The sequence below is a fragment of the Microtus oregoni genome, unplaced genomic scaffold (assembly GCF_018167655.1).
Source record: "Microtus oregoni isolate MIOR12 unplaced genomic scaffold, Mior012 000005F_ref0000423, whole genome shotgun sequence".
In the NCBI taxonomy this organism is placed as follows: domain Eukaryota; kingdom Metazoa; phylum Chordata; class Mammalia; order Rodentia; family Cricetidae; genus Microtus; species Microtus oregoni.
Genome location: NW_024543064.1, coordinates 24,345,685 through 24,358,932, shown reverse-complemented (window position 1 = coordinate 24,358,932; position 13,248 = coordinate 24,345,685). Strand labels below are relative to the sequence as shown.

The 13,248-nt window shown below is 48.2% G+C and overlaps 1 protein-coding gene across 4 annotated transcripts in view; it reads left to right on the top strand.

Annotated features, from left to right (window-relative positions):
• Csmd2 (CUB and Sushi multiple domains 2) overlaps window positions 1-13,248 on the top strand; it is a 560,352-nt gene that overhangs the window by 486,818 nt on the left and 60,286 nt on the right. For all 4 annotated transcript variants that reach the window (XM_041651748.1, XM_041651747.1, XM_041651746.1 and 1 more), the window contains one exon: window positions 1,104-1,249. In XM_041651748.1, coding sequence (XP_041507682.1) covers window positions 1,104-1,249 — 146 coding nt within the window. The remainder of the gene's footprint in view (window positions 1-1,103; window positions 1,250-13,248) is intronic.

The window sequence follows — 13,248 nt, the reverse complement described above, 5'->3', positions numbered from 1 at the left end:
CAAATCCAAAGGAGGCATTTGCGAAGCTCAGGGTTGAGCTGAGGCTCAGCGTCAGGTCACCAACACGATGAAGGGAGAGGAATGAAAGGCCAGTGGTCCCCAACCTGGATCCCCTTCTGCAGCCAGTGAAGGTGCCAGTGGGTGCATGATGGGGAGTGGCGTGAATAGGCAGGCTCTCCCTCATATTTCCAGAACTTTCTCCCGCCGTCTACACACACCTAACCAAGCTGTGAGGACTAACAAAGAAGGCTTAGCTTGACGTTGTACAAAGCCCCTCTGGTTGTCCTATGCTGAGCCAGTGCTGCCCAACAGAACATTCTGAACTGACGGTGACACTTTATGCCCTTGCAGTCCACCCGACATGACAGACACCAGACTGGTTTTTAAATTTTGTTTCATTTGAATGAACTTAAGCATAAGTAGCCATGTACAGTTAGGGATTACTGAACTGACAGCAAAGCATTTAGTTACAGAGCTCTGTAGGCAGTGTCTTGAGTGTTTTTTAAAATAAAAAATTTAAAAATTCTTGATTGTTAAGGGTAATTTCCTAGACAATTTCCCCCCAATCAACTCAATCTACAGACAAGGATACATAGTATTTTTTAAAAAAAAAAAAAAAAAAAAAAACCTTTGGAAACTAATGCCATTCTAGGAATCACAAAGGGTACAGAGTTTTTCTCAAAACTCTGAGGAATTTCCAAGCAATGGATATGAACGGAAAGGGAACAGTAGATAAGGTTTCAGGCAAGAAATCATTTTCCCCAAAAGGTAGCATGGGGGCACCTTTGCTTGGGTGGCAAAGGCCTGGCTGAGAGAGCAGAGTCCCCCCACAGTTCCTCTGCCCCTGACAAAGAAGACCAGCAGCCCCGCCCCATGGTGCTCATGCTGCCCCAGAGCCCATGGGGGGGGGGAGGGTAGGACTAGTGAAGAACCTGATGAATAAAGGCTCCATCAACTCTGTCAGAAGGCCTCACAGAGGAGGGTTGGAGAGTTCCAGAGTCACGCCACCCACTCCAGATCTCTCTCGGAGCCCCCGATGGCTCCAGGGGCAGCAGATACTCAAGACAACTGACAACATGCAGGGCCTTCTTTCCTACCTACAGGGACGGGCCACAGCAGACGTCTCTACAGCTTGGCGTCTTCACCCGGAGTCTGTCCAAGAAAATAGCACACAGCTCTTCTAACCAGGTCCTGCTCAAGTTCCACCGGGACACAGCCACGGGTGGGATCTTCGCCATCGCCTTCTCAGGTCAGTAGGAGAGCTTGTCCAGGGTGGGGCACGCGAGCTTTCCGATCAAGGCTGTGTTTGCTATTTGTGTGGCTTTGAGTGAGTCATGTGGCCTCTGTGAGCTTGGGTGTCCACAGCCTGTGGAAGCATCCCCAGCCTAGGGCTCCCCTAGTCCACTGCTTTCCTCATGGTACTGGGGCGCACAGGCATGTAGGGCCAGCCTTTGGTGCCAAGCCACCCATCCACACCACTCACAGCTGGCCTGTCCATCTCCCTGATCCCCCAACTTGTCCCTTCACTTCTATAAAGCTGCCTTTTCCACAGGACTCTTGGGGCTCTGTTGACCTCACAGGCAACCCTTTGCTTGGTAGTGCAAAGGCAGACTTAGCGGTTTCATCCAGGATGGGTATAAATGGTCCAGGTGGGGTTGTCTCACCCGCTGCCTATTTTCTTCTAAGAGTCTGAGTCCACTGGGGACCTGAATGTTTCTCGAGCTTATTACAACAGACAGAACGTAGAAGCATCATAGAGACGTCTCTGTGGACTGTGCTCCCCTATGGACTGTGCTCCTCTAAGGACTGTGCTCCCCTATGGGCTATACTTCTCTGTGGACTGTGCTCCCCTATGGACTGTGCTCCTCTGTGGGCTGTGCTCCCCTATGGACTGTGCTCCTCTAAGCTGTGCTCCTCTGTGGGCTGTGCTCCTCTGTGGGCTGTGCTCCTCTGTGGGCTGTGCTCCTCTGTGGGCTGTGCTCCTCTGTGGGCTGTGCTCCTCTGTGGGCTGTGCTTCACTGTGGACTGTGCTCCCCTGTGGGCTGTTCTCCCCTGTGGGCTGTGCTCCTCTGTGGGCTGTGCTCCTCTGTGGGCTGTGCTCCTCTGTGGGCTGTGCTCCTCTGTGGGCTGTGCTCCGCTATGGACTGTGCTCCCCTATGGACTGTGCTCCTCTGTGGGCTGTGCTCCTCTGTGGGCTGTGCTCCGCTATGGACTGTGCTCCCCTATGGACTGTGCTCCTCTGTGGGCTGTGCTCCTCTGTGGGCTGTGCTCCGCTATGGACTGTGCTCCCCTATGGACTGTGCTCCCCTGTGGGCTGTGCTCCTCTGTGGGCTGTGCTCCTCTGTGGGCTGTGCTCCTCTGTGGGCTGTGCTCCCCTATGGACTGTGCTTCTCTGTGGGCTGTGCTCCCCTATGGACTGTGCTCCTCTGTGGGCTGTGCTCCTCTGTGGGCTGTGCTCCTCTGTGGGCTGTGCTCCCCTGTGGGCTGTGCTCCTCTGTGGGCTGTGCTCCCCTATGGGCTGTGCTCCTCTGTGGGCTGTGCTCCCCTATGGACTGTGCTCCTCTGTGGGCTGTGCTCCTCTGTGGGCTGTGCTCCTCTGTGGGCTGTGCTCCCCTGTGGGCTGTGCTCCCCTATGGGCTGTGCTCCTCTGTGGGCTGTGCTCCTCTGTGGGCTGTGCTCCTCTATGGACTGTGCTCCTCTGTGGGCTGTGCTCCTCTGTGGGCTGTGCTCCTCTGTGGGCTGTGCTCCCCTGTGGGCTGTGCTCCTCTGTGGGCTGTGCTCCTCTGTGGGCTGTGCTCCCCTGTGGGCTGTGCTCCTCTGTGGGCTGTGCTCCTCTGTGGGCTGTGCTCTCCTATGGGCTGTGCTCCTCTGTGGGCTGTGCTCCTCTGTGGGCTGTGCTCCTCTATAGACTGTGCTCCTCTAAGCTGTGCTCCCCTGTGGACTGTGCTCCCCTATGGACTGTGCTCCCCTATGGACTGTGCTCCCCTATGGACTGTGCTCCCCTGTGGACTGTGCTCCTCTAAGCTGTGCTCCTCTGTGGGCTGTGCTCCCCTGTGGACTGTGCTCCTCTATGTAGTGGCAGCTATGTTACCAGCTTACAGAGCAGTGTGCATGGTTGAACAGGAAGTTTATTCCTAACTCTCTCTGGGGCCAGGTTTGTGTGAGACTGTGTGACTTGTCCCTGCTGGTGACCTCCATCTCTGAGACTTTTGTGAGGTTGTTCATTTCATCATCTCCATGTTACAAATGAGGAAAAGGTACCAATAAAAGTCTCAGGACTTGGCCAGAATGTTCAGGCAGAATGGAGGGAGAGCACTTGGGCAGCTGACCCTGCAGTGGGATCTAGTGTGACTTTACAGTGTGATGTGGCATGTGTACATTGACAGAAACTTTGGTGTACTCAGCCCTGAGCCTGGAGACAGAGAAAGGGATCCTGTCAGACCACAGGTCTGGGTCTGGTGTCAGCCTGTCCCAGTTTCTCAGGAGACTGAAGCAAGGGGTCAAGTGCAAGGCCGGCATAGGCCAGAGGGAGGTCAAGGCCAGCTTTGGTGACTCCATAGAATGAGACCAGGTGTCAAAGTAAACGATACACAAAAGACGTGGGTTAGTTCCGTGCAGACTTCCACACACAAGACCCTGTGTCTGAACTCCCACATCACACACACGCGCGGGAGTGGGGGAGGCTTCCACGGACAAGGCCCTGTGTTTGATCTCTACATCACAAACACAGGGAAGTGGCAAGGAGGTGGCGCCAAAGTGACAGTGCTCGCCCACAAGCCTGGTCACCTGAGTCTGCGTCCCCAGACCCAAGTAAAAGGCCAGATGTGATGGGGCACATCTGTAATCCCAGCACTCCTAGGTTAAATGGGAGGCAGAGGTGGGAGAATTACCCAGAAGCTCACAAAGAGCCAGTCTGTTCTATACAGTGGTGAACAGGAGGGACCTGCCTCAAACAAAAGGTGGAAAGGAGAGGACCAATTCCTGGAAGTTGTCCTCATACCTCCACATGTGCACCATGACATGACCATGTGCCTTTGTGTGTGCATACACACAGACAGACATGAGAGAGGAGGGAGGGAGGGAGGGAAAGAGGGAAAGAGAGGGGACAGAGGAGAGAGAGAGAGAGAGAGAGAGAGAGAGAGAGAGAGAGAAAGCGCTCTGTCACTCCTAACTGCTAGGGTGATTGGGACCCAGATGCAAGACTCTACCCTCTCCATTGACCTCAGCATCCATGTCCCTCCTATTGATGCCTCTTCCCCAAGCAGGGGGACCCAGGCTTTGAGTTTCTTTTCAACTCTGTGTGTGACCATTCCCTGGATCAATAAAGCATGGACTCCAGAAATGCAGCTTGGGTTTCATGTCTTGGCTCTGAGGTCAAGAGCCATGGGACCTTGGGCACTTTTCTTCTTTCTGGGATTTCATGATGTCTCCTTTCAGTATCTACAAAGTAGGGTAGAAGTGGTGCCTGACCACACAGGGCTGCCTACAACTGTGTGTGGAAATGCCTGGCCCGGCTGAGGACAGTGAACCAATAAATGGTAGCTTTACCATCACCATTATCATTCTAGATATTGACAGCCCTGTGTGACATCACCAGGGGCTGGGACAACTCTGTGGTGCCTGTTTGATTTGTAAAGTTCACATTGATACATATGACTATGTCTGGCTCATTTATTCATGAGGTATAATATTCAATAGCATAAAAATAGAGTAGTTTACCTAGTCTTTTGTTAATGAGCACTGACTTTATCTACTTAATATAAACATTATTATCTATCCCTCATTACAGGCATGTACGAGAGTTTCTCAAGCCCCCCAGCATTGTAAGGTTACAAACATTCACATATCCAAGGTTTTTAGGGAATGTAAAATGTACCTTTGATTTTTTTTTTTTTTGAGACAGTGTTTCTCCGTGTAGCTCTGGCTGTCCTGGAACTGGCTCTGTAGACCAGGCTGGCTTTGAACTCACAGAAATACATCCATTTCTGCCTCCCAAATGCTGTGATCAAAGGCGTGAGCCACCACTGCCTGGCTGTAAAAATGTGTCTTACAAAGTGATTATAACAAAGTTATAATCAAAAGCAGAGGGTGCACTCTTCATGTCCAGCACCCTCACAAACACTAAGCGTAAATGGAGGCTGCTCTTTCGTTTACCAGCTGCCCAGACCTGAATAATCACACAGAAACTACATTAATTACAACACTGGCCAATGACTTAGGCATATTCCTAGCTAGCTCTTGCATCTTAACCCATTTCTATTAATCTGTCATATCCACGAGGCTGTGGCTTACCAGTAAGGTTATGGCATCTCTCTCCTTTGGCAGCTACTTGGTTTCTGTCTGATTCCGCCTTCTTTCCTCCTCTGTCTCTACTTGGATATCTCACCTGGCTTTACGCTTCTAAGCCAATAGCCAAAACAGCTTTATTCATTAAATAAAATTAACAATAAAAGCAACACATATACAGAAGGACATCCCACATCAACTAAGCTCTTACCATTTTGACCAATCTGGTGGACTCATCAAATGCCATCCCACTTTTTTACGGTTGATGAGTCTCCTTTGGCATTCCCATTGACTACGCATGCTCCTGCCCTATAAAATGCCAACTCCCCAGGGACCTTGCTCCCTCCAGGGAGAGAAGATAGCAGCAGCAAATCCTTTGTGGTCGCTAGCACAGGCTGGAAAAGAGGCAAGTGAGTGACTAAATGGTAGGTGGGATGGAGGGGAGCCCTACTTCCTCTGGAGTCACTGTGGCGAGCTGGTGCTTTGGGACAGCAACTGAAGAGTGAGGAGGGAAGGGGCGTGTGTGCGTGTGCATGTGCGTGTGCGTGTGCGTGTGCGTGTGCGTGTGCGTGTGTGTGTGTGTGTGTGTGTGTGTGGCGGGGCAGAGACAGCGCTCACCTTCCCATAGCTAAGCAGCACCCCGCTAGCTTTGTTTTCATGTAAGCATCAATAAGCAGGAAGGAAAGATACCTCGGGGAGACTTATGAAATGGCTCTGTGACATATTTTCAAAAGGAGAAAATGGATTTGAGTAGCAGAGAAAATGTCCTTGAAGCAGTGTAGGAATAAGCAGAGCTGGGGGAAGCATCTCCCTCAAGCATGAAGTATATAGATAGCATGGACTTCAAATAAAAGGCGAGATGCTGAAACAGTAAATGGGACAATGGCGTCTACACCTGCCAGGGAGGAGAGGGAATGAGAACTACTGTGCCTTCAGCCAGGGTGACAGGGGTAGGGGGCAGACGGAGACAGAGGCAGTTGACACCCTTGGTGATGGATGAGTGGTATCTGAAGGGGAGGGAATAGGCACATGGTGTCAGACTTGGGGACAGATGAGGAGACAGAGCGCGAACACATCCATACAGAAGATAAGTCTAGATGGCGTGGAGGAAAGGTGACAATAATATGGGAACTCATTTCCACACAGTGGCTCGTCAGCTGAGGGAAGGACACTAGAAGGCTGGCTTCTCACACTAGAGGACGCCTGCCACAATAACACAGGAAGGGAGAGCAAAGGTCAGAATGCAGCTGTCGCTGTTGGATCCAAAATGGCACCATCACTCTGAGACCATCCCTTGCTGTGTGAGTGTGTGTGTGTGTCCATCTGGAGACGTGTGTGTACATGCATGCTTCTTCAGCTCTACCACCTAGAGGTTGTGAGCGGCATTTCTGGGAGCAGTGAGAGCATCTAGGACCTGGTCTTAGTTTCTAAATAGCATTTTCTACTAAAAGGACCAGGGTCCATGAAGAAACAGTCAATCCCAGGGCTGGGGCAGAGAGGACCCAAGCCAAGCCGATAGCATCTTAGACCTGAAATAAGGAAATGGCCAGGGAATGACGGGGATGAGTCAGAAAGACATAGAAACTGGCTTGAAGGGACACCTGCTGGCCATGTTGGAGATAACTTGAAAAGCAGAGTCATTAATAATAGCAGCAAATAGTAAGTAATCTGTCAAACAAAACAGACAGAAGCAAATTGAAAGTTCTTTAAGGACGAGATGCTTACATAGTTGCAAGTCATCCCCTGGGCTGGTAATTACAAAGGGGAACGGAAAAGCTGGAGCGTGCCACCTTAACCAAGGGACTGCAGGAGGCATTGGCAGCGATGGAGCAGCAAGGCGATACTGCTTCAATCAAAAGAGCCTCGCTTCAATGATGGGCCAAAGAAGCTTGACCGGATATACTTCAGCAGGAGCTTTGTCAGGCCTCAGTTCACCACACGTGACCATCCAAAGTGCCAAAAAGCCATGAAGGTCAGGGAAAGGCTTTGGACTGTTCCACGTTAAAGGAGACACCAGGTCTCTTGTAGTGGCCATTCTGAGCCACAGCCCTCTGCTCAGGTTTCTGCTGGTACTCACAGTAATGACTGCCACCTGGAGACTATCAGCCTAGGAAGGAGTTTCTAAGAGAAGGTTGATTGCGGTGGGAAAATACACTCTAAAATGTGAGTGGTACCATCCTGTAGGCTGGGAGCCTGAACTGTACAAAAATGGAGGAGCCACGGGCATTTATCTCTCTCTGCATTGTGACTGAGGACGCAATGTGACCAGTCACCTCAATCCCTTGCCGCCATGTCTCCTCCGCCAGATGGACTGCACCTTCAAATCGTGATCCTAAACTAAACCCTCCTTCCTCGAGTTGCGTTTGTCAAGCATTTTTTCAAGACAGATAACTAACACAAGCAGGAAAGTTTGCTCCCTCTGTGGCTGTGGTATGGCACCTGCCTGCTGTGTGTGCTGAGAGAGATCACCGGCCCTCACCTCAGCCCCAGCTCGGAGAACTTGTACGTGATGTGACGACTGGAAGGCAGTTGTAGATTTGTGTGCGTTTCCAGATGCTCACAGCTGTTGTGGTTACACAGGAGCCTCTGCTTGTTCAGGAAGTAGATACCGAAGCATTCTGGTTCGGGCCTGCTGTTTTGAATATTCATAATTTTAATCATAGCCTTGGTTTTGGTTTAGTTTGGTTTTGCACTCACTCTGTAGCCAAGGATGGCACTCTACCTACGTGAACCTGTAATCAATCCTCCTGCCTCCAATTCCCAAGTGGTAGAATTACAGGCCTGTGCCACCACACAGTTTTGCTCCATGCCGGGAGGCAGAGGAATGGGAGGACTCAGGCCTTCGGGCATGGTAGGTGAGCATTCTTCCAACCAAGCTTATGTCCCCAGCCCTCTCATACATCTATGACTACTTCAAATTAAAACTTTTATTTTCACGGGGAGCTAAATCATAAGAATGAAGACTGAAGAACGCAATGGCACGATTTAAGTCGGCAGGAGAATCAGAACAGGGCAGAATTGCTCTGTAGAGGAGTGAGTGATTGAGGGGAAGGCAAACAGAGCTGAAAATGGCTGCAGGACAAAGAGGGTAAGGGCTTGGCTATGATGAGAACGGGCAGCAGGGCACACAGTGGACAGAGAGCCAGCATGCAGGAAGAGAAGTGGGCGGAACAGAAATAAATGACCTCTGAGATGAAGCAAAGCCCGACGCGGAGAATCAAAGGACCGACCGCATATCTGGAGGGGGAATAGCCCGGCGGTGTTTTCAAGTGATAAGACCTCGAATCCAGGGTGAGAAAAGTAGCTTCAAAGGAACCCAAACCAGGCAGTTCTCAGACTAATTTTTAGCATTATATGGAAGAAAATAAAAGGAGACAGAGAGAGAGAGAGAGAGAGAGAGAGAGAGAGCGCATAACCCATGTCTTCATGCAGGCGTGTGCACAGGTCAGAGGGAGGTAATGGGTAGCCTCCTCTATCAGTTCCCATATATTCATTCAAGGTAGGAACTCTCCTTGAACCTGGAGTTCATGTTTGTGGCTAGGCTAATAGCCCATAAGCCTCAGCGCTCTTCCTGTCTGCCCATTCTGTGCCGGGGTTACAGAAATGTATAAGATCAGGCCCCAGCAATGTTTCTGTCTGCCCCATTCTGTGCCGGGGTTGCAGGCATGCACAATATCAGGCCTAACAACAATACCAGTTGTTAGGTCAGTGCCAAGATCCAAGCTCTGGTCCTCATGCCTGCACATCAAGCTCTCCTCACCGACTGAACCATCTCTCCACCCCAAAGATTACATATCGTAGATCTCAACCTGTTTGGGGTCACATGTCTGATGTCCTGCATATCAGATATTTACATTATAATTCATAATAGTAACAAAATTACAGTTATGAAGTAGCAGCAGAATCATTTTGGGGTTGGGGGTCACCACATGAGGAACCGTTTTGAAGGGTTGCAGGGTTGAAGGTTGAGAAACCCCTGCTGTAGATGATGAGAAGGGAGAAAGCTTCCTCATACGCCAGCTTCCCTCATACGCCAAGGGATGCGGCTGTTCTTTGCAGGGACTCAGAGATTTAAAGACAATACTGCTATTATCTCAGCTTAAATCATCACTCCAAGGTCACCCAAGGAGACATGAGCCAAGAATCCAACCATATGTAAAAGAGCAAGTGGAATGCACTGATCCCAGCTAAGCAAGGGTTTTGCCTAAGAAATGACGGGGAAGTTTTCTGCAAAGCACAATACAGAAATGCCAGTGCTGGCAAAAGGATACCAGTGGTCTCTCTGTCAGTGAACATGCCCATAGACGGAGATAGAGACAGGAGGATGCCCTTATCTTGGGGATGACAGAATCAGTAGGAATCATTCAACTGTTGACTTGGATGGTTAGAGAAATACGGGCTTCGGGTATTAACTGCAGCCAGCACAGCACTTCCAGATCACCACAAGCAAAGAGGCAACTGCAGCATAATCCCAAGTAAAAAGTCGACTGCAAAGGAGACCATTTAGGAGCAAACAGAGAAAACACAGAATAAGATGAAGCAGTAGATTAAAAAAAAAATCTGTTATTCTTCAGTGTATAAATCTATTGAAGTATAGTTCTCTGACTATAAAATATTCTTATATTTGACTAAATAATGCCCAACTCTTCTTGTTCTTTTTTTTTTTTTTTTTTTTTTGAGAGAGAGTGTTTCTCAGTATCTCTAGAAGCAGCCCTGGAACTCACTCTGTAGACCAGGCTCCAACTCTGATTTTCTATGGCAGCTTCTTAACCATTTAAAAATAAAGGGTTTTCATACATGGTAGGCTAAAGCAGAAAGACTGCAAACTCAAGACCAGCCGGGGCTACATAGTGTGACCTTAGGACAAAAATAGACAAGTGATCAGTGACATGTTTGGCAAACATGAGGACAACAATAGCAATACAAAAACAGAATTCTAAGTAAGAAAAAAGAAGACATTCAGGGCTGGAGAGATGGCTCAGTGGTTAAGAGCATTGCCTGCTCTTCCAACGGTCCTAAGTTCAATTCCTGGCAACCACATGGTGGCTCACAACCATCTGTAATGAGATCTGGTGCCCTCTTCTGGCCTGCAGACATACACACAGACAGACCATTGTATACACAATAAATAAATAAATTTTTTTTTTTTTAAAAAAAAAAAAGACATTTAGTAGCCTTGGCCTGTAGCTCCCTATGTATAGTCTGGTCCTGATCTCACAGTGATCCGGCCACCTCTGCCTCTGAAGTGCTGGGATTAAAGGTGTGTGCCACCATGTGTGACAGGTTTTTTTTTTGTTTGTTTGTTTGTTGGCTGTTAGTTTTGGTTAGTGATTTGCTTGTTTGTTTTTATTTCAGGAACTTTTGTTTGCTTCTTGTCGGCATTCCACAAGCTTACTATGTGGCACAAAAACTTTATAATATTTAAAAATGCAACTCAATGAGAAATCCCCTGACAACCACAGAATGCAAGCTCTGAAAGCTGTACTTAGGGTATAATTCCGTGTATTGATTTTGTTTTTTCTAGAAAATTTGGTCATGCCTTAGAAGCAGGGATGAGGCTCAGAAGAGATCAATTTTTTTAACCTGTTAAAGAAAATGACAGCTGACTAAATAAGATTTTCATATCTCTAGAAATTGAAAAATGACACGATTAAAATGAAACAAATAATAAACTATGTGCATAGAATTGACAAGCCAAGGTCAAGCTCCAGCATTCAGAGAGTCCTTCAGTTCCATAAGAAAAGCAGGGACAAAGGATGTGAATGAACAATTAAAAAGAGAAAAGCAAATTAATAGCATATAAAACTTATTAGCATATGAAAAACTAAAAATAATCGAGGGTCGTTGAGGAGATAGTTCCGTGAGTAAAATGCTTTCTGCACAAGCTTAAGGATCTGACTTCAGACCCCTGCACCCATGTGACAGCTGAGGGGGGTGACATTTGCTGTAACCCCATGCTGGTGGATGGGGACATAGAGACAGGCAAATTCTCAGAGGTACCTGTCAGTGAGCTCCAGGTTAAGAAAGAGGCACTGATGACAGTGGTTTCTGTCTCGTCCAGTCCTACAGCCATGCAGTCCCAAAGAAACACACAGAGGCCTACATTAATTATAAACTGGTTGGCCTATTAGCTCAGGCTTCTTGTTAACTAATTCTTTTTTTTTATATTTATTTATTATGCATACAATATTCTGTCTGTGTGTACGTCTGCAGGCCAGAAGAGGGCACCAGACCTCATTACAGATGGTTGTGAGCCACCATGTGGTTGCCGGTAATTGAACTCAGGACCTCTGGAAGAGCAGACACTGCTCTTAACCACTGAGCCATCTCTCCAGCCCCCTTGTTAACTAATTCTTGCATCTTAAATTAGCCCATAATTCTTGTCTGTGTTAGCCACGTGACTTGATACTTTTTATCAGCGAGGCATTCTCATCTTGCTTCCTCTGCATCTGAGTGAGGACAGCAGACTGAGCTTTTCCTCTGCTCAGAATTCTCCTATTCTGGTCGCCCTACCTATACTTCCTGCCTGGCTACTGGCCAATCAGTGTTTTATTAAACCAATACAAGTGACAAATCTTTACAGGGTACAAGAGCATTGCCCCACAGCAAGATGCTGTCTCAAAATAAATAAATAAATAAATAAATAAATAAAGTGGAGAGCATCAACTGAGGAAGACACCCAACACTGAACTCTGACCTCTGCATGCACACGCATGCACACAACTGTTTGTGTGCACACACACGCTGCCACAGACAAAAGGAAATGAAGTACTGGGTGTTTGTTCATCAAGTCAGTGGATGATCTGCCCGCAGTGGGTTGATATTCTAAATGAGCAAGAACTTCGTGGGCTCTGGCATCTCCAGCCTCCTCACAGTTCTGAGCAAGATGAACCCCACAGGTAATCTCAGTGAACTGCCCTGAACGGAGGAAGATGGTGCCCTGTGCCACAGCAGCTATGGTCTGCTGACAGTGCAAATCCACAAGGGCAGACATTGTTCTGTTGTTAAACCAAGCTGAAAGCCACTTGGGTACCTCAAGAGGGCCCCTCAAGTGTTGACACACTCACTGCTAAAGCTTGTATCTCTTTCAATATGGCACTTGTGAGCCAACACATTTGTATAAACATTTAAAGTTAGACTCCCCAATGCAATACAACATTTCACATAAAACCAGGCACAGGCGAAGTCCCCAGTTGCCGTCCTTCCTCAGTTGGTGTCTGGGATGCTGCGGTCTCAGGAAGGTGTCACACTGCACACCTGTCCTGAACACGTTCCCCACTGTGACTGCCATACAGAACCCCCCCCCCCATGCTGGAAAATCATCCACAACACACTGTGGCTGTGATGCCCAGGATGCAGCTTCCCTATCAACGTCCTACGCCATCCTTATAGCCATGTTAATTGTAGGTAATCCTGAACTGATGTTTTAAAGTCCCCAGCTTCTATTGTAGTAGCTTGATGAATATACACACATAGTTTTTTATTGTTTTAATTTCCTTTCGGACTTCAATGCCCAACTCAGTACAATCTTTTCCTTTTTTAAAGTATTGATAAAGAGGTCTGCGTCAGCATAAATGTCCAGGAAAAGGTTACTGACATCTGACAAGGATTGTCTGCATGCTTTATAAAGGATGTGCACTCTAATCATTTCTAATTTAAAAGAATCAGCAGAAAGAAAAGAAAGAAGAATTTAAAAAAAAATACAAAAGATACTGTGAACCCAGGTATGCTGATGCACACCTGAAATCCCAGCACTAGAGAGGTGGAGGCAGAGGATCAAGAACTCAGGCTCATCCTTGGCTGGACAGTGAGTCTGAGATCAGGACTGGATTAAAAAAAATCCAGAGCCAGGTGGTGGCGCACGCCTTTTAATCCCAGCCCTCAGGAGGCAGAGGCAGGCGGATCTCTGTGAGCTCAAGGCCAGCCTGGTCTGCAGAGCGAGTTCCAGGACAGGCTCCAAAG